This window comes from Hibiscus syriacus, unplaced genomic scaffold (assembly GCF_006381635.1).
Source record: "Hibiscus syriacus cultivar Baekdansim isolate YM2019G1 unplaced genomic scaffold, ASM638163v2 tig00112501_pilon, whole genome shotgun sequence".
In the NCBI taxonomy this organism is placed as follows: Eukaryota; Viridiplantae; Streptophyta; class Magnoliopsida; order Malvales; family Malvaceae; genus Hibiscus; species Hibiscus syriacus.
In genome coordinates, this window is record NW_024063348.1 from 525,348 (window position 1) to 548,679 (window position 23,332).

General features: G+C 38.9%; 1 protein-coding gene across 2 annotated transcripts in view; it reads right to left on the minus strand.

Moving 5' to 3' along the window:
• The window catches only part of LOC120180796 (exocyst complex component SEC8-like), a 49,573-nt gene that overhangs the window by 20,101 nt on the left and 6,140 nt on the right, over nt 1-23,332 (minus strand). For both annotated transcript variants that reach the window (XM_039186091.1, XM_039186092.1), the window contains exons 4-7: nt 10,462-10,635; nt 10,193-10,297; nt 2,563-2,672; nt 2,178-2,357 (exon numbers count right to left, since the gene is read on the minus strand). In XM_039186091.1, the coding sequence (XP_039042022.1) occupies nt 2,178-2,357; nt 2,563-2,672; nt 10,193-10,297; nt 10,462-10,635 (569 nt within the window). The remainder of the gene's footprint in view (nt 1-2,177; nt 2,358-2,562; nt 2,673-10,192; nt 10,298-10,461; nt 10,636-23,332) is intronic.

The window sequence follows — 23,332 nt, forward strand, 5'->3', positions numbered from 1 at the left end:
ATCCACTAATTCTTGAAGGAAGTTGTTGATTATTTCTAAATTCAGTAATATTCTGATTATGCTCCAGAATACCGTCTGAACCAGTGTTATCTTCTTCAATACCCGAACACAACCAGATTCTTCTATCTCTTGTCCTTCTATACACTCTAGCAAATCGTGCTCTGCCCCTCCTTCCATCAGGTGCACTCCTTATTGACATACTTGTAGAAACAAAATATCCCAAATTCCACCGCTTAGACCTCATCACATTAACTTCACTGTTTTCCTCCATTATCAGTTTTCCTTCTACTTGCTCACCGAAAACAATAACCTCAGCTTCCTGCACTCCCTCATTTTTCTCCTCTATTTTGTTGCATCTTTCATCTTCATTTGATTCCAAAAGAGACTGAACCTTGGATTGATTTTCTAGCCTGTCCCATTTAAATTTCACAGCAGGCCCAACAGGTATTATTTTTGTAATTGGGGAATATGACACCTAGTTAGAATCAGAATGGGCTGAATGACTCTGGTCCACAACCTCTCGTAGCCCAAGACCCGCATAATCCCTTTTAGGATTTAATTCAAATTTGCCTGACACCCCATTAATATTGGTTTGCGTGTGAGCCTTTTTTCCAGAGATTGTTCCCCACTTTCTTCTATCATCCCACTTTCTTGATTTTTGTGAAGCCACGTGACCACCTTTGACCAAACTCCCTCAGTTGACTTTCCCCGATTGCCTTCTTCCTTCTCTGCACATACTCCATCGCCCTCCTTCGAATAATCAACACTATAACCATCATCTGAATAGTTCTGCAACTCTTCCCCATTTGCATCAGAGCTTGCTTTACAGTTCGAGCCCAAATTAATTTTAACTTTAAAGGATCTACGATCTACCATATAACCTACAGTAATAGATTCGGGTACATCGAAAGGACTTGCTACCCTTAACAACACTCTTGCCGATGAGAGGTCCTCTCTATTTCTTGTCTCCTCCGGGATGCTTACAAACTTTCCCCACCTTCCTGCAAGTTTCTCCAAAAAAGGTTCATTCCAGCTTAGGAGTGGTAAACCAACCAACTCAACCAAGCAATATGCCAAAGGAACACCTTCTTCATTCACCAACGGAGCTAACCATTCAAACCAGATGTATAACTTCTCTCGAAAATTCGACCACACCTTTAAGAAATCTTCGTTTGAATTGAACACAATAGCACTGGCATTCCTTACATATCCCCACCTAACTATTTTTATCTCGAATCCCTCCTTTGCCAAGGCTTTCATCACTACATCAGGCTGTAAGTGATCTTTGATGACCCCTGTTAAGGAATTTTTCACCGAGCATGAATCTTGTAATGGGATGTGCATTTCCCATACATTCCTTACTCCATTTATTTTCTTATTCTGACCTCCCCTGTTTTCCAGTATTTCATGATCCATTCTCTTTCTATTATCCACATTCAAAACCTCCTTATACGTTCTACCGTCCCTCAGACTTCGCGGTTTCTCCAGTTCATCCTGCTGCCTCCCATTGTCCCCTCTAACTGGCTTATTACCTTCCAACTATAATCTATTTTCCTTTGTTCCTCTTTTCCTACCCTTCTTATACTTTGCAACCCCCACTGAGACTCTCTTCCCATCAATCAGCGTTCCATCAGCATTCTGTATTGCTCTTCTACAACCTTCCTCCATCGCATATTGCACAAAGGCAAACATTGATGATTTATAATTCGGTTTAACCATAAAACTTGGAATAAAGACCCTCACTACTCTTCCATAATGATTAAAAATCTCTCTTAACTCTAATCTAGTAACTCTCTTACTAAGATTGTGGACAAAGACAGCCATTCCTCATCGGAGGATGAACGACCTGTCACATTGACTCTCTTTCTCTCTCTACCTTTCTCACTCATAATAAGTTTTTTGTTCAGTACCATTCCAGTAAATCAAAGTCATTATTAACACTTAAAAGCAATGAATATATTACTATCATAACTGTTAAAGCATACATTATATGATGTTTTTTGGTTGTTGTTAATACACTCTATGATGTTTGAAACCCATAACATACTTCAAGAGAAATGCAAAACAAAGACAACCAAATATAATTACAAATTTGTTTCATCTTTAAAATGTGAGGCAGGGAAAGTCAGGAGTACATAAAGAAGTATATTTAAAACAAAGGAAAAATCTAAACTTACCCTCCATCAATGGAACCTGGCCTGTATGGTCCATCTACAAGTCCCTGACTGCCAAACATACTATCACCTCTCACTGACCTGGTTCTTCGAGAGACAGGATGTGAAGTATTTATAGTAAATGCAACAGCTGTGGTTGTAGGCACTTCATCATCCTTTTCATGCATGCTTGCTGCAATTGAGCTGCAAAATTTAATCAGTGTAATGAACAAGAGTTCTGTAAAAGGGAAAACTTTCCGAAATGTCTTTCATTGGCATAGATAGAACGCAGAAAGTGTAGAGAACCAGAAAAGAAATTTCTCTCTTTCCAATGCAATATGAACAAATGAATAGATGAATTGCACGAAGAATATGACATAGAAAATCAAAGCCCTTAATAGATAAATACCTGTATTCACCCGTATTGTAAAGATGTGCATGCAGATCCTCCAAAACTCTATAGAACAGAACACTTCGCAACTTTGACAGCTCAGATCGAACATCTTGGAGAGCACCAACCTAAATTATATTAGGTTAGAATATTTAAGTACAGGCATCTAAAAGCTCTCTACATAGTTTCAATTTATATGCCTATGGACTATTTTTCATGTTAAGAATAGTTTAGAAGCTTTAATTGTGCGTGGTCTATCAATGTTAAGCCATCCCAAATAAAGAGACAAAAGAAGAGGATTTACAATGATAAGGAGCAAAGAGATAACTTCATGTTAGCACCTCTTTGGAACAGCTTTAAAATTAGAGATTAACATCTATGCTTTCAAAACAATAGTGTTGAACATGAAACTAAGTCAAAATAGTAAGCCAATTTTTTGGTGAGTTTTTCCAGATATTTTATAAAACACTTAGGCTACGTCTTAGTAATAATTATGAGATAAATATAAACAGTTAATTTGGGAGGTATAACACCTTTAAAATGGACAGCCAGTCTATTTATGTCAAAGCAACAAGTTACTCTAAAATAAAAAAATGCAAGAGAAGTTGAAACAAGAAGTTCAAGCTTTTTTTTTTTTTGATAGGAATAGGAGGACTCCTTAGGAACCTCCCTCATAGTTTACATTTGATGTAAACTAATTGAGGGAGGAAAAGAGCACCTCATTTTATTGATAAACCAGAATTACATAAGATACACAATACATCCTGATCCTGAGGAACACAGGATACACAAAACACTCTAACCCTCGAAAATACAACATGACCATAATACAAATAGCGATGGGAAAACATCACCCATCAGCCTAACCCCACACCAACACTATCGTATAGTACAACACTAAGCCTTCAACACTCAACCGATTCCCTGTTTAGCTAACCTATCTGCCTCCATATTGCAACTCCTAGAAACCCATCTCAGAACAACTCCCTTTGTAGTAACAAGAACTCCAATTTCCTCCACCAACTCACTGAAAATAGTAGGGGTAGGTTGCCGTTTTAAAACCCAATCTACTGCATATTTGTTATCACTTTCCAAAATAAGTCTTCCCTTGTTGGCCCAATCGGATGAAAAGAAGAAGAGCAATCCTTTCTTAATAGCTTTCAGTTCAGATAGTATAGGGGGACCAGGGCCCACTGCGGAAGAAAAATTAGCTAAAGTGCAGCTGTAGGAGTCTCTCAAAACACCACCAATACCACCCTGCATCCCATCTGCAGTCACTGCCCCGTCAACATTAAGTTTGAACATATCTGATGGAGGAGGAGACCAGCAAATAACCTTCTTAGAACTCGAATTAGAGAGTAATTTATCCGCCCGCGTAGGATCCCCTACTAGAAGGTCTGTCAGAATCCGAACCCCAGGGTATTTAGCCAAGAATCATTTAGCCAATCTAAATCTAGTAATGAAGAACAGAACAGAAGAGTCACATTTGCCGTTTTCAAATACAACCTGATTTCTGGCCTTCCAAATAGACCAAAAGATGACAGCCGGAATAAACCTCCAAATAAGGGAATTATTCCTTAGGTTCGACCACGAGCACAAAATTGAAGAAGGGTCTTGGGGCAACACCGTAGAGATATTCCATAACCTTAGAAATTTACTCCACAAATCCGAGGCAATAGGGCACGATAGGAACAGGTGTGCAATAGTTTCATCCTGAGCATGACACAGTGGACAAAGAACATCCGAAATCTGAAGTCCTCTTCTCTTCAATTCCACTCTCACTGCTACTTTCTGATGACAGATCTGCCATAATAAAGTTTGTACTCTTGGAGGCGCCAATCCATCCCAAACCCACTTCTTCCATACAAAACTCCCTTCAGACCTATCTTGTAACGATAATCGACAAGATTTGACCGAGAAAATGCCATCCCCCTTTCCTGACCAACCCAAAAAATCATCCACACATCGTGACAGTGACGACTTGTCAATCAAAGACATAAAAGCAATCCACTGGTCCAATTCCCAATCACACAAAATTCTTCTAAGTTGTATATGCCAAACCCAAACATCATCTTCATACTCACCAAACTCAGAGACCATCCCCCATTTGTTTGTCGACAAAGCATAAATTCTTGGGAATTGTCTTTTTAAAGGCAAATTAGTAATCCAAACATCATTCCAAAAAACAATCGACCGCCCATTTCCTACAATGACCTTTGAATTATTTCTCAAACAACCACCAATCTGATCATTCTTATTATAGTTACTGAGGATACCTCTCCATATCCAGGAATCAAAAGGTGTAGTCGCTTCTGAAATTGAGAGAGACAAACTGCTAACGTTGGATTTGCTGCAAATCAGATTCTTCCACAGACTATATTTTTCATTGGCAAATTTCCAAACCCATTTCCCTAGAAAGACCCTATTAATCACCCTTAAATCCAATATTCCCAGACCACCCTCTTCGATTGGTTGACAAACCGATTTCCAATTCACCCAGTGGATTCGTTTTTTCTCAAGATCATCACCCCAAAGGAAGTTGGCCATCAGCGAGTTCAACTTCTGAGACACTTTGTGTGGAATCTTGAAAATAGATAGGTAAAAAATTGGCAAGGATGAAAGCACGGATTTAACCAAAACAAGTCTGCCCGCCAACGACAGTGAATTTACTTTCCACCCAGCTAACTTCTTATTAAAATTCTGGACAACCGGTTCCCACATACCCACTGAATTTTTCCTAGCTCCAATCGGTAAACCAAGATAAGACATTGGAAAAGACCCCACTCCACAGCTTGCTTTCCTAGCACAATCCTGAACCCTGTCAGCATCCATATTAACCCCAAATACAGTACACTTTGACAGATTTAAATGCACCCCAGACATCACACCGAAGACCCTCAAAACTCTTCTCAAATTTAGAAATTGCATTGTTGAATCGCTGCAGAAGAGTATTAAATCATCAACAAACTGCAGGTGAGTCAACTGGAAGGAATTACCAATCCTACCAATGCTAAACCCTTGAAACAGACCTTTATCAACTGCCTTAATCAACATAAGATTTAATAATTCCTCCACTAAATTGAATAGGAGAGGGGATAGGTTGCACCCTTGTCTCAACCCTTTACTAATATTGAATTCCTCGGTAGGGGAACCATTAACTAACATCGAAATAGATGCAGTTGAAACACAACATTTAATCCATGAGATCCATTTATCCCCAAAACCCATGTCCTTCAAAATCCTGAATAAGATAGGCCACTCAACCGAATCATAGGCCCTACGAAAGTCAGCTTTAAAGACAATTCCTTTCCTCCCTTGTTTTCTCCAATATTCGATTCCTTCATTTGCCAAAAGTGCACAATCTAGCAACTGCCTACCCGGAATAAATGAGAACTGTGAAGGGCTAACCAAACCTTGAATAACAGAGACTAGCCTTTTCGATAGTATTTTAGAAATAATCTTGTAGAGACTGCCAACGAGACTAATAGGTCTGAAGTCCTCAATTCCCTGTGGATTAGCCTTCTTTGGAATTAACGTAATAAAGGAATGATTCACTCCCTTTTCCCATAATTTCCCTCTTTGAAAATCTTGAACAAACTGCATGACAAGGTCTTTCAGTATAGTCCAGTATTTTTTAAAGAAACCCATAGTAAATCCATCCGGACCAGGTGCCTTAGCACTGTCCGCCTTAAAGACAGCATCTCACACTTCCTGTTCAGTGATACTAACCTCTAATCCAGCCTTTTGTTCCACGGTCAATTTGGCAAAATTCAGATTACATTCATCCACCTCCAGAGATGTTATCTCATTGTAATTTACTTTAAAGTAATCAAAGATAACCGATTTAATCATGCTGGGATCAGAAATATCAATCCCAGCCACTTTCAAAGACGAAATAGCATTCATTCTGCTCCTATTCAGAGCGCAAATGTGGTAAAATCTGGTATTTCTATCCCCATCCTTAATCCATTTATTTCGTGATTTTTGGAACCAGATACTCTCCTCCTTCCTATGCAGACCCCACAATTCATTCCTCCAAGCTACTAGTTGACCCCATTCTTGTGTTGAAATTCCCCTACCCTGAGCCTTTAATTCCAAGTCGTTTATCCTATTTTCGAGCTCTGAAATCTTTTCTGAAATCCCCATATTATTGTTGTATGGCCACTTCTTAATAGCTTTCTTCGTTCCTTGAAGAATACTCAACATACCCCTTCGTGCATTCTCCCTCTTTAAATCATACACAGCATTATGAACCAACCCATCAAACCCTTCATCCTCTAGTAAATAGTTAAAAAACCGAAAAGGTTTAGGGCCCCAATTGTTGTGATCATCTTCCAGTATTATAGGGTTATGATCAGATAAGGATTTCGGCAACAATTTCTGGATAACTTTTGGAAATACCTGAAAAAATGCACCACTTAATAGAAACCGATCTAATCTAATCCACGTTGAAGCTTCTCTAATGTTGCACCAAGTAAATCTCCCTCCAACTAAAGGAAGATCCATAAGGTTAAGATTAAGGACAAAGTTGGAAAATAACTCCATTGAATGCCAATTCTGTTCAACTCCAATCTTCTCCTCGGGATCTAGATAAGCATTGAAATCCCCCCTAAGCATACAGGCAAATCAAGCCGTTGTGTAAAACACATTAGCTCACTTAAAAACTCCTCTTTATCAGTCTCAACCGACGGCCCATACACATTAATAACAACACAATCAAAGTTAACACTCTTAACCTTTCCTGATAAAGCAATGAACCTATTATGCTTAAACTCCCTGCTAACTTCAAACAGATTTTCGTTCCACAGACAGATTAAACCCCCTGCAGAACCAGTAGATGGCTGAAAGCTAGATCCTTTTAGGAACCTACCCCCTAGTTTCCTCAACAATCCCTTTCGACATTTATTCAACTTAGTTTCCTGAAGAAACAGGATCATCGGTTTGATTTTTGAAACTAATCTAGCAACAGCTCTTGATTTTTCCCTTTTTCCAAGCCCTCTCACATTCCATGAAATCAATTTGATTTGTGACATAATTAATAAAAGCAAGAAACCTTTACTATCCTGAAAAAAACAGTCAAGAGCTTCTATTATTCTCACTAAGCTCCATCTTCAAGATCTCCTTTTCCAGAATTTGATTACCCCCTTTGAAAGAGATCCCCAACATATCACAAACATCTCTAGAAGCAGCAGCCTCCAATCTTGCTTTGATAGATTTGTTTGGGGGCGCTGAATTAACACTTGTTCGATCCATACTTTCCCTATCCAGACCTCTATCAAGTCTTTCATAAACTCGATCATGAAAACTAAATGACACTTCACCCTCCAAACCAGAACTATCAGACCACGTTGGAACAATCCTTAACTTCTTTTTCATTATAATCCGCCCCTGGAAACCAGCTAGTATAACTGGATTTTCAACCCTTTCCACCTCTGTTCCATCCGCATTACCCCCTCCTTTATCCCGAATTACTCTGTCCTCCATCAAGACCTCATTAGTAACAATAGTCTGAAAACTGACGTTCGTACCATCATTAAGCACATATGGTACGCAAACCGGCGTAACTCTATCCCGACCCTGCCTATTTGAGTATTTCATCTCCTTTTGCTGTAAGTCTCCAAGTTCCACCACCCCAGATTCTTTTAGATTACTACAGCCCAGCTGATTTAAAATAACAACTGGCCCAGCCGTAGAAAGTCTAATGGGCTCACTCAAGTCCTCTGATTGGGCCTTATCATTTTCATTAGAAAAATTACTCCTAATCCCAATACCCTGATAATTCCCTCTCAAATTCAAATCCTCTGCTGGAAAGTCTGACACCTTTTCTCCACTAGATTGACCTTCTCCCTCCTTCCACATTAAATTCTGGCCGGCTTCATCGCCTACTAAAGCTGAACTTACATCCCCTACTAACCATCTGTCTACTCTGTCCCTAGTATCCTCAACTGGCAAGTCTGGTCTACCACCCCCAACAGAGCACTGTTCTTCTTCCTCCTCTGAACATTCATCATCTCTGGACCTATCCTCTCCGGCAACCATTGAATTTCCTAACGAAAAACTTTCCTGTTTAATAAATACCGACCCCACGTTAATTTTAACTTTGAAAGATCTCCCATACGAGCCCAGCGTAACAGACTCCTGAACATCATAGGGACTGGCCACCCTCAGCAAGGCCCTGGCCACCGCCATGTCCTCTCTTTTCACCGTCGAATCGTGGATACAGACTAGCTTCCCCCACTTTGAGGCAAGTTTCTCCATAAAGAGGACATTCCAGCATAATAACGGGATACCAATTAACTCAACTGAACAGAAAGCCATCGGTATCCCGTCATCATTCAGAAGGATATCAATCCAATCAAACCAGAAGGACAATTCCACTAATCTGCTCGACCACGCCTCTTTAAAATCTTCCTCCGAATCAAAGGTTAATATGCAAGAGTTCCACGCATAACCCCATCTAGCTCCCTTAACCTTGAACCCATCACTTGCCAATCCCTTCAGCACTAGCTCCAGATCAAAGTGAGGTTTGATAATCCCAGTCAATGCTCTCTTCACCCAATCCCTTTCATCAGAGGGAATTTGCATCTCCCACAAATTTTTTATTCCATTATCTTTACAAGGGTGACCCTCCCTACCCTTTTCATCAACCGGAACTTTCCTCATCCCATCAGACGAGGTTAAAGCAACCATATATGACCTCTCATCCCTAAACCGACTAAAAGACTCAGATCCCGCTCTACTCCTCTGTTTCGCTCCCTTAGTCGACTTATCTTCATCTTTTCTGGACCTACTTCCACCAACTTGCAAGGACCTCTGCCTCCGATATTTAGCTACACATACCGAAACTCTCTTCCTGTCAATCCAAGTACCATTGACCTTCTCTATCGCCTTCAGCATTCCTTTCTCCTTCGCAAACTGAACGAACGCAAATGAATGATCTCTATAATTTGGTTTGTTAGAACTATTCGGGATATAAACTCTCACAACACTCCCATGGTGACTAAAAATTTCCTTTAATGATCTCCAAGTGACTCTCTTGCTAAGATAATCTACAAACACCGTCCAATCCTCGCCGGAGTGCGGACCTCCTAAGACTCTCTCACCATGCTTTTCCTCCCCCTCGACTTATGATTAATTTTTTCCCCTTTGATAAGCTTAGCCACATAAACAATTTCTATGTTCGTCTCTTGATTGAACATCTGCCTCCCTTCCCCTTGTCTTCTCTTTCCACGTTGCCTTTGAAAGTCCTTTTTCCTAGGATTTATGCTTTATCTTCAAACCAAATGGGCAAAGTTGCAGATTTTGGTAGTTTTGATTCGAATGGATGGGAGTGGAATATTAAGACTAGGAGGAATCTTTGCGATTGGGAAGTGGTTCAGTTGTAGAGCTTCTGGACAGACTTAAAGACATTAAATTAATTGATTCAGTGGAGGATTGTTTGCTAAAGTTCAAGCATTTTAAATCAGTGCCAATCTAATGATGGAATTGGTAGCAACAGGATCTAAGCAAAAATTTACCAAAACAAAGCAAAGATTAGAAACAGATACACTGCTTGCAACATTATACAAACAACATGATCTAAACCAAAACTTCATCTTCATCTAAGTAGATAAAAGAATAGAAACAGAAACACTGCTTCATAAAGTACCATTTGGAGGCCCTCTCTCTCAAGCATCAATGCTGACTGAACAAGTGATTGAGCTGCAGCATAAAATTGGTTATCAGAAATGAGCTTCTCAATACGAGCAGGAACCTGATTCATGTAACAAGCAAAAAAGGTGATGCTTCAGATTACTTGATTTACTGCAGCAACATAGGAATGCATGAAAGGAAGTGAAGTGCCAAATTCTAATGGAGATGATGCATGCAAATACTAAGAAAATATCATTTGAATGGTAGAAATAATAATCAACAAACCTTAGCTATGCCCTCAATCTGATCCAACAAGGAGATTATGTGCCGCAATGTAACAGATCGATACCACAACTGATGCAATTGTTTATTGCGTACACCTAAAGACTTTTTAGCCTCGGTCAAGTCACCCTTTAAAGCACCAATACTTTCAGAAGATTCACTGAATAACCGCAAGATCTGACGAGAAAGGAACAGTTAGTAATAGAACAGGAAAAAAATCACATTCCTATTCTAATTTCGACAAAGACGGAAATACGAAAGAGAAATTAACACTGGCATCAGAAATGGCACCTAATGGAAGCATCAATTCATATCAGAGATAATTTGTTTTGATTGCAGATTCATTTTTTGTTTTGCAAGACCAGTTTGTTCAAATACATAATATTATGGATCATTTATATCCCCAAACTCTTACCCATCCATTATTTTATCACGAATTAAGATTCATTACCATGAGTGTTTGAAGGACATCAGATAGATAGTGGGCTCTCTAGCACAGAACTGACGCACAAAGGCATAATTAGATATTTAAATACTCAATCAATGGACATTGTTTATTCTATGTTAGATGTCCAGAATGAGTGTCTTGACTTAAACATCTGAAGAAAATGAACAGAACATGTAAAAGCACACTTTCCTTATCTCATTTCAACAAAGAGAAGGAAAAGAGAGAGAAATTGGCACCTAATGAAAGTGTCATATCAGAGATAACTAGTTTGCAAATCTATTTACTCATTCTGTATGACCTATTTGTTCATATATATAATAGTGCAGATCATTCGTATCCTTGAAACTCTTATCCATCCATTATTTATCATGCAATAGGATGCATACATAACCATGAGTGCTCGATGGATATCAGACTGATAGAGGGCTCTCTAACATAGGATTGATGATCAAAGACATACTTAGAGATTTAAATACTTAAGCCATGGACATAATTTATATTCTATATTGGAAGTCCAAAACGAGTGCCTTGATTGAAAATCAAATTTTCATTATTTTACGTTTGCACATCATCTTAATTTCAAATCCAAAACGGAATAATTCTTCCTCTTCCTATATATTTAGCCTTCTTCAGGTTCCTACATTTTAAGGGTGCATCATTTATTGTACTTACATTGGTCTTATAAAGCATTCATTTTCAAAACTTTTACTAGCAATTTCTTGTGCATAAATAGAGAATTAGAAAGTAAAGCCAACTTTGTAAAGTGTAACAAAGCATTCCATGACATCACAAACTGGACAAAATATTGTGGATGCAAAACAAATGGATATATTTTGCAGAGGGAAATTTTGAAAATATATATAATTAAAACACGTAAAAACAATTACTGCATCCCTGAAAGTTTTGGAGATTCAAATGGGACAATAATCATGGGCCAGAGGAGTGACACACAAATGGCTAAGAGTCCACAAAAATAAACCAGAGATCATATCTGGAAGAAAAAAAGTAAATAAAATTATCATCCAAGAGGATAATGAAGAATTGCAACTTTTCTCTTCCTAGTATCAGATTGGAACAATCATTGGGTTCGTGCACAAGAACTATAAAAGAGAAACCACAGAAAAGAAATAGCTCTCTAAAGATGAAAAAAACTTGTTCCGAATAAATCATGTTTATTTCTGTTGAATATGGCTGACTTAAATAGAGTTTACAATGTAACAACTTTACATAAAAAGATGCATAAAATTAGCAATAGAATAAAAATGATTCTATCTAATTAAAAATGATCCTATCTAATAACTAATAGAATAAAAAATTGATTCTATCTAATTAAAAATGATCCTATCTAATAACTAATAGAATAAAAACTGATTCTATCTAATTAAAACTGATCCTATCTAATATTTAATTTAGATATTCTCGACACCCCCCCTCAAGCTGGAGAATAGATATCGATCATTCCCAGCTTGGACAGAAATCCTTCGAACATCGTAGTAAACAGTCCCTTGGTGAGAACATCGGCGAGCTGCTCTGATGATGGAACAAACGGTATGCAGATATCGCCATTTTCCAGCCTCTCCTTGATGAAATGTCGATCTATTTCGACATGTTTGGTCCTGTCATGCTGTACAGGATTCTGAGCAATACTGATTGCCGATTTGTTGTCGCAATACAACTTTATCGGTTTATCTCCTTCAACCTTCAGCTCCTCCAAGATCCTCCTAAGCCATAACAACTCACATACTCCTTGTGCCATGCTCTGAACTCGGCCTCCGCACTGCTTCTAGAGACAACTGGTTGCTTCTTGCTCCTCCAAGTAACTAAGTTGCCCCAGACAAATGAGCAATAACCGGTAGTAGATCTTCTGTCTGTAGAACTTCCGCCCCAATCAGCATCAGTGAAGATCTCCACTCTTCGACTTCCATTCTTCGAAAACATGATTCATTTACCAGGACTCCCTTTCAAGTAATGAAGAATTCGGTAAACAGCCTTGGAGTGTTTTTCTGAGGGACAATGCATAAACTGACTAACCAAGCTCACAGCAAATGCAATATCTGGTCTCGTATGAGCCAAATAAATCAGTTTCCCCACCAGCTTCTGATACCAATTCTTGTCCACAGGCTCAGCACCATCTTCTTTTTCGAGTTTTTGATTCGGATCAATAGGAGTCACCACTGGTTTACATCCGAGTAATCCGGTCTCTTTCAAGATATCGAGGACATATTTCCTTTGCGAGATAATTATACCTTTTGAGGATCTAGCCACCTCCATTCCAAGGAAATATTTGAGTTGTACTAGATCCTTGACTTCAAACTGGTTGGATAAGAAATTCTTCAACGACTCCAACTCTACTGTGTCATCTCCTGTCATAACAATGTCATCTACGTACACAATTAAAATAGCAATTTTACCATTATTGTGTTTGTAGAACATAGTATGATCAGACTGGGCCTGAGTGTAACCATGTTGTTTCACAGCTCTCGTGAATCTCTCGAACCAGGCTCTCGGAGATTGTTTGAATCCATAAATGGATTTCTTTAGCTTGCAGACCCTGCCATCCTTCTTCAATTCATCAAAGCCTGGAGGAACTTCCATAAACACCTCTTCCTCTAGCTCACCGTTTAGGAACGCATTCTTCACATCAAACTGTCTGAGAGTCCAATCCAGATTGGCAGCTAGTGAGAGTAGGACACGTACGGTGTTTAGTTTGGCCACAGGTGCGAAGGTCTCCTCGTAGTCAAGGCCGTATGTCTGAGTGAAGACTCGTGCTACGAGTCTTGCCTTGTATCTCTCGACCGAGCCATCTGCATGGTATTTGATGGTGAACACCCACTTGTTGCCTACAGATCGTTTCCCCTCAGGTAAAGGAGTTAGATCCCACGTGTCATTCTTCTTCAGGGCCTTTAACTCCTCAAAAACTGCCTCTCTCCATATCGGAACTTCTAGAGCTTCATGTATCGACTTAGGTAGCGCATCATCCATAATCCTGGTGGAAAAAGCTTTGAAATCTGGAGAGAGTTTATTATAAGATAAGAAATTGGATATTGGATGTTTTGTGGTACATGATCTAACACCTTTGCGCAAAGCTATGGGTTCAAAGAATTCTGTAGAAGGCTCTAAATTTGGAGAAGAAATAGGAGAAAGAGAAGTCGTACCTTGTACCATAGTCGAGTCCGATGGTTGGCATACCTTGGGGGCCGGTGGAACATTACTTGGTCGAGTCATCCGTCTAGAATAAACACGAAGTTCAGTAGGTGGTTCCAAGTTGGTTTCTACCTGAGTCTCACGAGGTTGTGATTTTATAGGTTGTGAAATCCTAGGATTAGTTACGGAAATATGAATTGGTTCCACTGAGCTATTTACAACCGATTTTGACAAGGATGTTTGTTCCCAAAAACTCATTTCAGAGTCATTCCCCCCCGGAAGAGAGTTTTTGTCAAAAAAAGGTTGTTTTTCAAAAAACGTAACATCCATACTCACATAATACTTCCCAGATTTAGGATCAAAGCATTTATACCCTTTTTGTGTTGGTGAAAAACCTAGAAATATGCATTTATGTGCTCGGGGATCGAGTTTTCCTCTATTTTGGCCGTGTATATGAACAAAAGCAATGCAACCAAAATTTTTAGGTGTTAAATCAGTGAAAGATCTATTTTCAGGAAACATATTCTTTAGAGCTTGCAAAGGAGTAATATAATTAAGAACTCTTGTAGGCATTCGATTTATCAAATAAGACGCTGTTAAGAGTGCTTCATTCCAAAAACGATTAGGAACATTCATAGCAAACAATAAAGCCCTAGTCACCTCTAATAAATGCCTATTTTTTCTTTCAGCAACTCCATTTTGTTGGGGAGTATCAACGCAAGAACTGTGATGAATAATTCCTTTTTGTTTCAAAAAATCACCTAAGATTGCATTAAAATATTCTCGACCATTATCGGTTCTAAGAACTTGAATATTTGCTTGAAACTGAGTATTGATCAGTGAGTGAAAATTTTTGAAAACACTTGCTGTCTCGGATTTTTCTTTTAGTAAATAAATCCACGTGACTCTAGTGTGATCATCAATGAATGTGATGAACCATCTAGATCCTGAGGCTGTTTTTACTCGTGAAGGGCCCCAAATATCACTATGCACAAGAGAAAAAGGTTTTGATGGCATATACTTTAAAGATGGATAAACAGATCTATGATGTTTTGCCAATTCACAAGCTTCACAATGAAAAGAAAAACCGTCCTTTTTTTTTTAAAGATTTGGAAACAAATATTTCAAGTAATTAAAACTAGGATGGCCTAACCTGTAATGCCACAACATTATTTCATTCTCACAAGACAAGGTAGTAAAGCATCTCGGTTTCTGAACTTGTTTATCTGAAGGATTGTCCGTGACCAAGTGATAGAGTCCATCAACCTCCTTAGCATTGCCAATCATCTTCCCCGAACAAGGGTCCTGAAATTCAAATCCAGCAAATGTTATTGTAGCAATGCATTTGCAATCATGAATAATACGATTAACAGAGATGAGATTGCAAGAGAGCTTTGGGACATGTAGGACATTTAGTAATGTGAGAGATGGAGAAATAATGATAGAGCCTTTTCCAGCTATAGAGGTTAGGGAGCCATCAACAATTTTTACCTTCAGATTACCAGATAAAGGAAAATAAGATGAGAATATGGAGGAATTACCGGTCATGTGATCTGTTGCCCCTGAATCTATGATCCAAGGGTTTGATTTAGAACCGGCTATGAAAGCTGTAGGATATGTACCTTTCTGGGCTAATGATGAAGAGGCAATATAAGAAGATGGGTTAGGAGTGTTGGATATGAAATGAGAACTCATTAGTTGATACAATTGCTCTAGCTGTTCTTTGCTGAAGGCAGACAGTTCTGAGGCAGGTTTCGGCTCTTCAGAAGCATCTTCAGATGAGGCATGGAATCCCTTTGCATTACGAGAATTTCGATTGGCTGAAAAATTCTCGGCTGGCTTCCCTTGTAGCTTCCAACACTTGGCTTTAGTGTGTCCCGGCTTATTGCAGTGCTCGCAGATTGGCCGATCTCTGTCGTTCCGACGATCGTTGCGACGTGATGGCTGACCCGAGAACAAGGCAGAAGACTCGGTGGGATTTGGTGAGTGGCCTCCAAGCATGACTGTCCGCCGACTCTCCTCTCGTCTGACTTCGGAGAAGACTTCTCTTGTGCTTGGTAGTGGTTCACGACCAAGAATGCGCCCTCTGACTTCATCCAATTCCTTGTTAAGGCCGACAAGGAATTCGAAGACGCGTTCTTTTTCCACCATCTTCTGGAATAGAGCCATGTCCCTAGCACAACTCCATTCGTAGTCGCTGAACATGTCAACCTCTTGCCACAAGGTCTTGAGTTCAGTGTAGTATTGAGTGACAGTTTTTTCTCCTTGTTTTAGCCTCCATAACCGAGTTTTTAGTTCAAACCATTGTCCTGCGTTCCCGAGATCAGAATAGGTCTCGTTCACAGCATTCCAAATGTCATGAGCAGTAGGTAGGAAGAGATAAGTTCTCCCTACACTCGGATCCATGGAATTTATGAGCCAAGACATAATCATCGAGTTTTCTGCCTCCCATCTTTCAGATTCTTCATCTTCTTCGGCAGGTTTCGTAGTGGTACCTGAGAGAGAGCCGAATTTTCCACGGCCACGAATAAACAGTTTCACAGATTGTGACCACTGTAAGAAATTATTTCCATTCAACTTGTGAGAAGTGATGGATATGTTTTGGAAGGATTCAGTGTTTAGGGTGATTGAAGATGAGCGAGTAGAACTCATAGAGTCGATACCAGAGGTATCATCGTAGGGTTTGGCCATTTTGGCTCTGACACCATAAAGATGAAAAAAACTTGTTCCGAATAAATCATGTTTATTTCTGTTGAATGTGGCTGACTTAAATAGAGTTTACAATGTAACAACTTTACATAAAAAGATGCATAAAATTAGCAACAGAATAAAAATGATTCTATCTAATTAAAAATGATCCTATCTAATAACTAATAGAATAAAAAACTGATTCTATCTAATTAAAAATGATCCTATCTAATAACTAATAGAATAAAAACTGATTATATCTAATTAAAACTGATCCTATCTAATATTTAATTTAGATATTCTCGACACTCTCTTAGTTTAGTAGCATTAGAAAAATATCAATGGTTTGAGGGAGTGTTAAACTTAAGTTAGCTAAAGAAGGGGTTGGGTGACTGTGTAGTTTTATTGAGGATGTTTTCTGCATTTTTAGGGGATAGTCTTTTCTATAGTAATGTGAAGGTTTATGGTTGTATGAATTTTATATCAATAAAATGAGATACTCTTTTCCTCCTTCCGCTAGTTGCTCCTTTCCTCTTGGAAAGGATCAATTATTGTAACACCCCAATTTAGGGGATAAATTTAAGAAAATATAAATTGGTGGAGGTATTTTGAAAGAAATAAGGGATTAAATTGTAAGATTTCAAAGTTGACAGACCGTTTTAAGAAGTGCAGGAAGTTCAGTGGCTAAACTCTTGGTTTAGCCATTTTTAATTATGAGATGTTATAAACCCCCCAGACTCCCGTATGTTTCTGGGAAATTTTCCAGTTTTCCTCTCCCGTTCTCCCTACTTCGAACTCTGATCTACTCGTCGTCCGACCTCCAAACGACGAGCCAAAACCACCATCATGTTCGTTGTCAACCGAGGAACAAAACCCCTCAAACCTTTCGTCGTGAATCATCGCCGTTCGTCGTGAATTTCAGTCGGAAGTATCGTCGGTAATAACTCAGTTTTAGTTGGTTTTTCATCGATTCACGACGATCGGGTCATCTGTTTACGACACCTCCCGCACCATCGTGTTCCTTGTGCCGTTCCGAGTCCACCGGTGTTCTCCTTTTTCTCCGGCGGCGGCAGCGCGTGTGGAGGTGAAGCGGTCAAAGTTTCCGACATTTCAAAATCGAGCTCTCCGCCGTTCAAAATTGTGAACCGAGCTTTGTAAGTATCTTGAAATCGCTCAAAATAATTTTTAGAAATTTTTCTGTGAATTTTACACTGCCGGAACAGTGCCCACGCGCCCCCACGCGCCGCCACTGCGCGTGGGGAAGACAAAAGTGACCGGTTTGACCGGTTTTAGTGGATAGTTGACCGGTTTGACCGGTCATAACCCGACCCGACCCGACCCGTTTACCCGACCCGTTTACCCGGCCAGTTGACCTGACCCGACCCGTTGACCGTTGACCCGTTGACCGTTGACCCACGTTGACCACTGTTGACCAAAACTTTGACCGGCTTTGATCGAGCATTAAACGACCTTTGACTTCGACCGAGTATACCTATCCTGACATTTTTCGACGTTCCAAATCCGATTCCGCTGTCCGTTTTTCGAAATTCGAACCCGAAGACCTCGAAATTGCCGGTCAAACCCGTTGACTTTGATTTTGACCGAATATTCCAAATTTCCGAAAAGTCATATTTTATGCTTTCGACGTTCTGAATCCGAATCCGAAGTCCGTTTCGCCAAATTCGAACCCGGTAAGCCGTCTTTCACTGATTTATCACCCAATTCGATCCGTTTATCGTAATTAAGCTTCATTTCTGATATAATTTATGTTGATATGTATCTGAGGAATTATTGGAAGTTGAATTGAAGATCAAAGGCGTTCGAATGGAATTTTTATGGTCGATCAGTATTGCACGAAAATCGAGGTAATACTTTACTACCTCTTTATGCTTTATGGAACATGTTGGTATTGATAAATGCATGAATGGAAATGTTTAGTCTCATATGTGTAATTAATGAAGATCTACACTAGGTACGAATACGGTAGAAAGTAGATAACTGAATATGGCTCAGATGACTATTATAATAAATTGGAGGACGGTTTGAATTAAATTACAAGTTCTGGAATTAAGTAATAAAAGAATTAACCATGGATTGTAGATTATAATTTATCTCATTAAAGGTACTTATATGATAAATTAAGAGAATATTTCGATTAGGGAAAATTACGAAATTACCCTTATGTTGGAAAATGATAAGAATTGTCTCTGGAAGTGGATTAATAAATCTGAAAAGAATTATTGATCTGCTAAAACTATTGATGTGCATAAGAAATGTTAGTTTTACTTGGAAATTATGGAGAACCGGTTTTTAACCCCAAGAAGGTTTATGCAAGATACTAGAAGTGTGTTAAGGGAATTATTTCAAGATCAGAGATTGTTCAAGAAAGAAATTAATCATATGATCTCTAAATTATATTATTTTCGTTAAGAGCTAATATCGAACTTATCTGGCTAAGAAATTACGGAAATGCCTTAAGAGGTAGAATAGTCTGAGATGACTCTGAATGAGAAAATACTTAGAGGATTCGTACTTAACTCGAATAAGTACGGATTTAATTGTTAAGATCCCGACTTAGTGCATGAAAATTTATGATATTCCGTTTGTAAAGTCTGAGAAGACACTTGACCTGAAAATATTCGAATAATGAGTAAATACTAGAAGAGTAATTTATCGGGGGTATTCTGCTGTCAGAATTGTTCGAAAGGACTGAAGTAAATGATAAGATTGAATTAAATAATAAGATCGGATGGAAAGAAAAGATTGAAATACCGTAGATCTATAAAATGACCAAAATACCCCTGTAATGGAAATGACCCAAGAATATCACCAAGCTCAGGAATGATTGAATATCCTCGAGTTCTGAAATGAATGGAATAAAACTGAACATCAAAATTACCAAAATAACCTTATGACCTAAATTAAGTAAATGTCTTGGATTAATTAAGGAATCCAAGTAAGCATAGGTATTGGACTACCTTTAAAGGTAATGAAAAATAATTTAAGTGAGTAGATCAACCCTAAAGCTATGTCAATACCTGAATGGCATAGATATTACTGGAACATATGTCCGTCTTCTCAAGTTTGGCTCGATGATGAATCTTGGGAGTATTCAGTTCAGCTCAGATCTAGATCGTATTCAGTACTAAGAATTGGACGTTTGTTCAACAATCAACCACGAAGACCAAATTGAATGGGATAGAAGTACAACATGTATCTGAAATTCAGGAACGTTTGAATTACTCTGGAAAATTCTGAAGTAACTGGAATGGAGATGACTGCTAAATGAAATAGGTAACCTCAATGACTGAGGATTTAGTAAGTGATTTGGATAAGTCTGGAAACTCTGATGAGTTTACGTAGTGTACAATTACAATGGGTTATAAACAAATTAATCAAGTACGTCATCATTTTATGATATTGTGGAAGCGTGGAAATGAAATAAAGACATTGGAAGATTTATTCAGCGATGATTCTGAAAATGGTCTACGGACAGGAATTTGTGGTATTAAAGAGTAAATACCCTAGAAGGAAAATGAATTGATCAGTCGACATAGATTGTTAAGGTTCTGAATCTTCGTTCTCAAGTTGTTCAATTATCCGATCAATTGACATGGATATAAAGGATTCTGAATACCCTTCTGATTACATACAACTTCTGAAAACTGTCCAAATAAGATATGATCCTGATAATTCACATTCTGAATAACTGATGATTCTGTCAGTTATTGAACTTTTCCAATAGTATTTCTAACGTCCGGTATTTTATCGGTATACTGAAAATCCGTGTTTCTCTGCCTGCTAAGATTATTTAGCATCTCTGAATAATATCTGTAAACTCTGGTGTGTTCCCTAATCATATAAATATTTTATCTGATTTCCGACTTGGATTCTGTTCTGATATCTGTTCTGAATTCTGTTTTGATTTCTGATATCTTCGTTTAATGACGGAAAAATGTTTTAATTGGGGGATATTGTTGAAGAAAGAATTTCCGCAAGTACCTCGGCTTTGTGCTCAGGGCCTTATATGTTGTGTTGGGTTGGGTGTATGGTTCTGGGGAACCTACACATTATGTTGTGATGGGATGGGGGTATATATATATATATGTTTTAAAAAGATCTGAAAAGTTACATGGTTTTTGGGAACACACTAGAAAACCTGTTCTGATCTCCTGAACCTAGACATCCGAAATATTTCCATCTGAAATGAATACTATTTGTTACTACATACGATATCAATGGACCTCAGCTCAACATAAAGATCTGTAAATATCTGAACCAATAAGGAAAATATGTTTATCTGTATCTGCACGTTTTTCAGCATCATCTGGTAGTTCTTTATTACTGAGCTTTTCGAAGCTCACTCTATTACTCACCTTTTCAGGTTAAAAGAATTGTACCAGTGCATCTATCGACTTCAGTAAGGGAGTTCTTCCGGCGTTGTTGTAGAGTATGGTACATGTGATTAGGGGGCATGTAATTGTATTTTGATTTATATACGAGTCTGGAAATATGTTTTATTTTTAAATAGTGACAAATGATTTTATAAGTTTACATGTTCTGATAAAAAGATTTAAATTTTCCGCTATTTTTACAATGGGTCGCTCCGGTGGCCCTAATGTGACTTCCCGGATCGGATCGGGTTACCCGCATCGGTCTGGGGGTTACATTTAGTGATATCAGAGCTATGGTTTGAGTCAAAATTTTTCAAGATAGACCGGTCGGTCGAATGTCAAAATATGTCTGATCAGTACATGTCCCTAGACTGCAATCGTACCTCTCTGAGCCGGAACTCCTGGGCTGAGTCCCTATCTGTAACGAATAAACCGAAGTTTCTATCCGTTAAGGCTATACTTGTACAAAAAGGAATACCAGTAACATCTGTCTAAACGCTGTAAAGTATCTCATGAGCCATGTGAGAGTTATTCATCTGAGAATTTCTGACTCGACTCCGGAAATGAAATTGAGATATGTTGCTGCTCTACGAGCCTATTCACGTATCCAATGCTGAATTGATTTCACAAGAATAAAGTTGTTCTGATTATTTACTTGGACTGAGGGAGAATTCTGAAGAGATTGATTACTCGAGAAAATTTTAAATTCTTTTATTGAAATAAGGAAAATTTATGATAAGAATGTATGCTCAGTTGGTTAAGGATAAGTGGAGGAATCGTACTTTTATAAAAGCTATTGATAGATTTGAAAGAACTGATGGAAGTTTCATTTATGCAATTATGTGACATGAATGAATTTCGAGGACGAAATTTTTTTTAAGGAGGGGAGAATTGTAACACCCCAATTTAGGGGATAAATTTAAGAAAATATAAATTGGTGGATTTAATTTGGTATTTTGAAAGAAATAAGAGATTAAATTGTAAGATTTCAAAGTTGACAGACCGTTTTAAGAAGTGCAGGAAGTTCAGTGGCTAAACTCTTGGTTTAGCCATTTTTAATTATGAGATGTTATAAACCCCCCAGACTCCCGTATGTTTCTGGGAAATTTTCCAGTTTTCCTCTCCCGTTCTCCCTACTTCGAACTCCGATCTACTCGTCGTTCGACCTCCAAACGACGAGCCAAAACCACCATCATGTTCGTTGTCAACCGAGGAACAAAACCCCTCAAACCTTTCGTCGTGAATCATCGCCGTTCGTCGTGAATTTCAGTCGGAAGTATCGTCGGTAATAACTCAATTTTAGTTGGTTTTTCATCGATTCACGACGATCGGGTCATCTGTTTACGACACCTCCCGCACCATCGTGTTCCTTGTGCCGTTCCGAGTCCACCGGTGTTCTCCTTTTTCTCCGGCGGCGGCAGCGCGTGTGGAGGTGAAGCGGTCAAAGTTTCCGACATTTCAAAATCGAGCTCTCCGCCGTTCAAAATTGTGAACCGAGCTTTGTAAGTATCTTGAAATCGCTCAAAATAATTTTTAGAAATTTTTCTGTGAATTTTACACTGCCGGAACAGTGCCCACGCGCCCCCACGCGCCGCCACTGCGCGTGGGGAAGACAAAAGTGACCGGTTTGACCGGTTTTAGTGGATAGTTGACCGGTTTGACCGGTCATAACCCGACCCGACCCGACCCGTTTACCCGACCCGTTTACCCGACCAGTTGACCTGACCCGACCCGTTGACCGTTGACCCGTTGACCGTTGACCCACGTTGACCACTGTTGACCAAAACTTTGACCGGCTTTGATCGAGCATTAAACGACCTTTGACTTCGACCGAGTATACCTATCCTGACATTTTTCGACGTTCCAAATCCGATTCCGCTGTCCGTTTTTCGAAATTCGAACCCGAAGACCTCGAAATTACCGGTCAAACCCGTTGACTTTGATTTTGACCGAATATTCCAAATTTCCGAAAAGTCATATTTTATGCTTTCGACGTTCTGAATCCGAATCCGAAGTCCGTTTCGCCAAATTCGAACCCGGTAAGCCGTCTTTCACTGATTTATCACCCAATTCGATCCGTTTATCGTAATTAAGCTTCATTTCTGATATAATTTATGTTGATATGTATCTGAGGAATTATTGGAAGTTGAATTGAAGATCAAAGGCGTTCGAATGGAATTTTTATGGTCGATCAGTATTG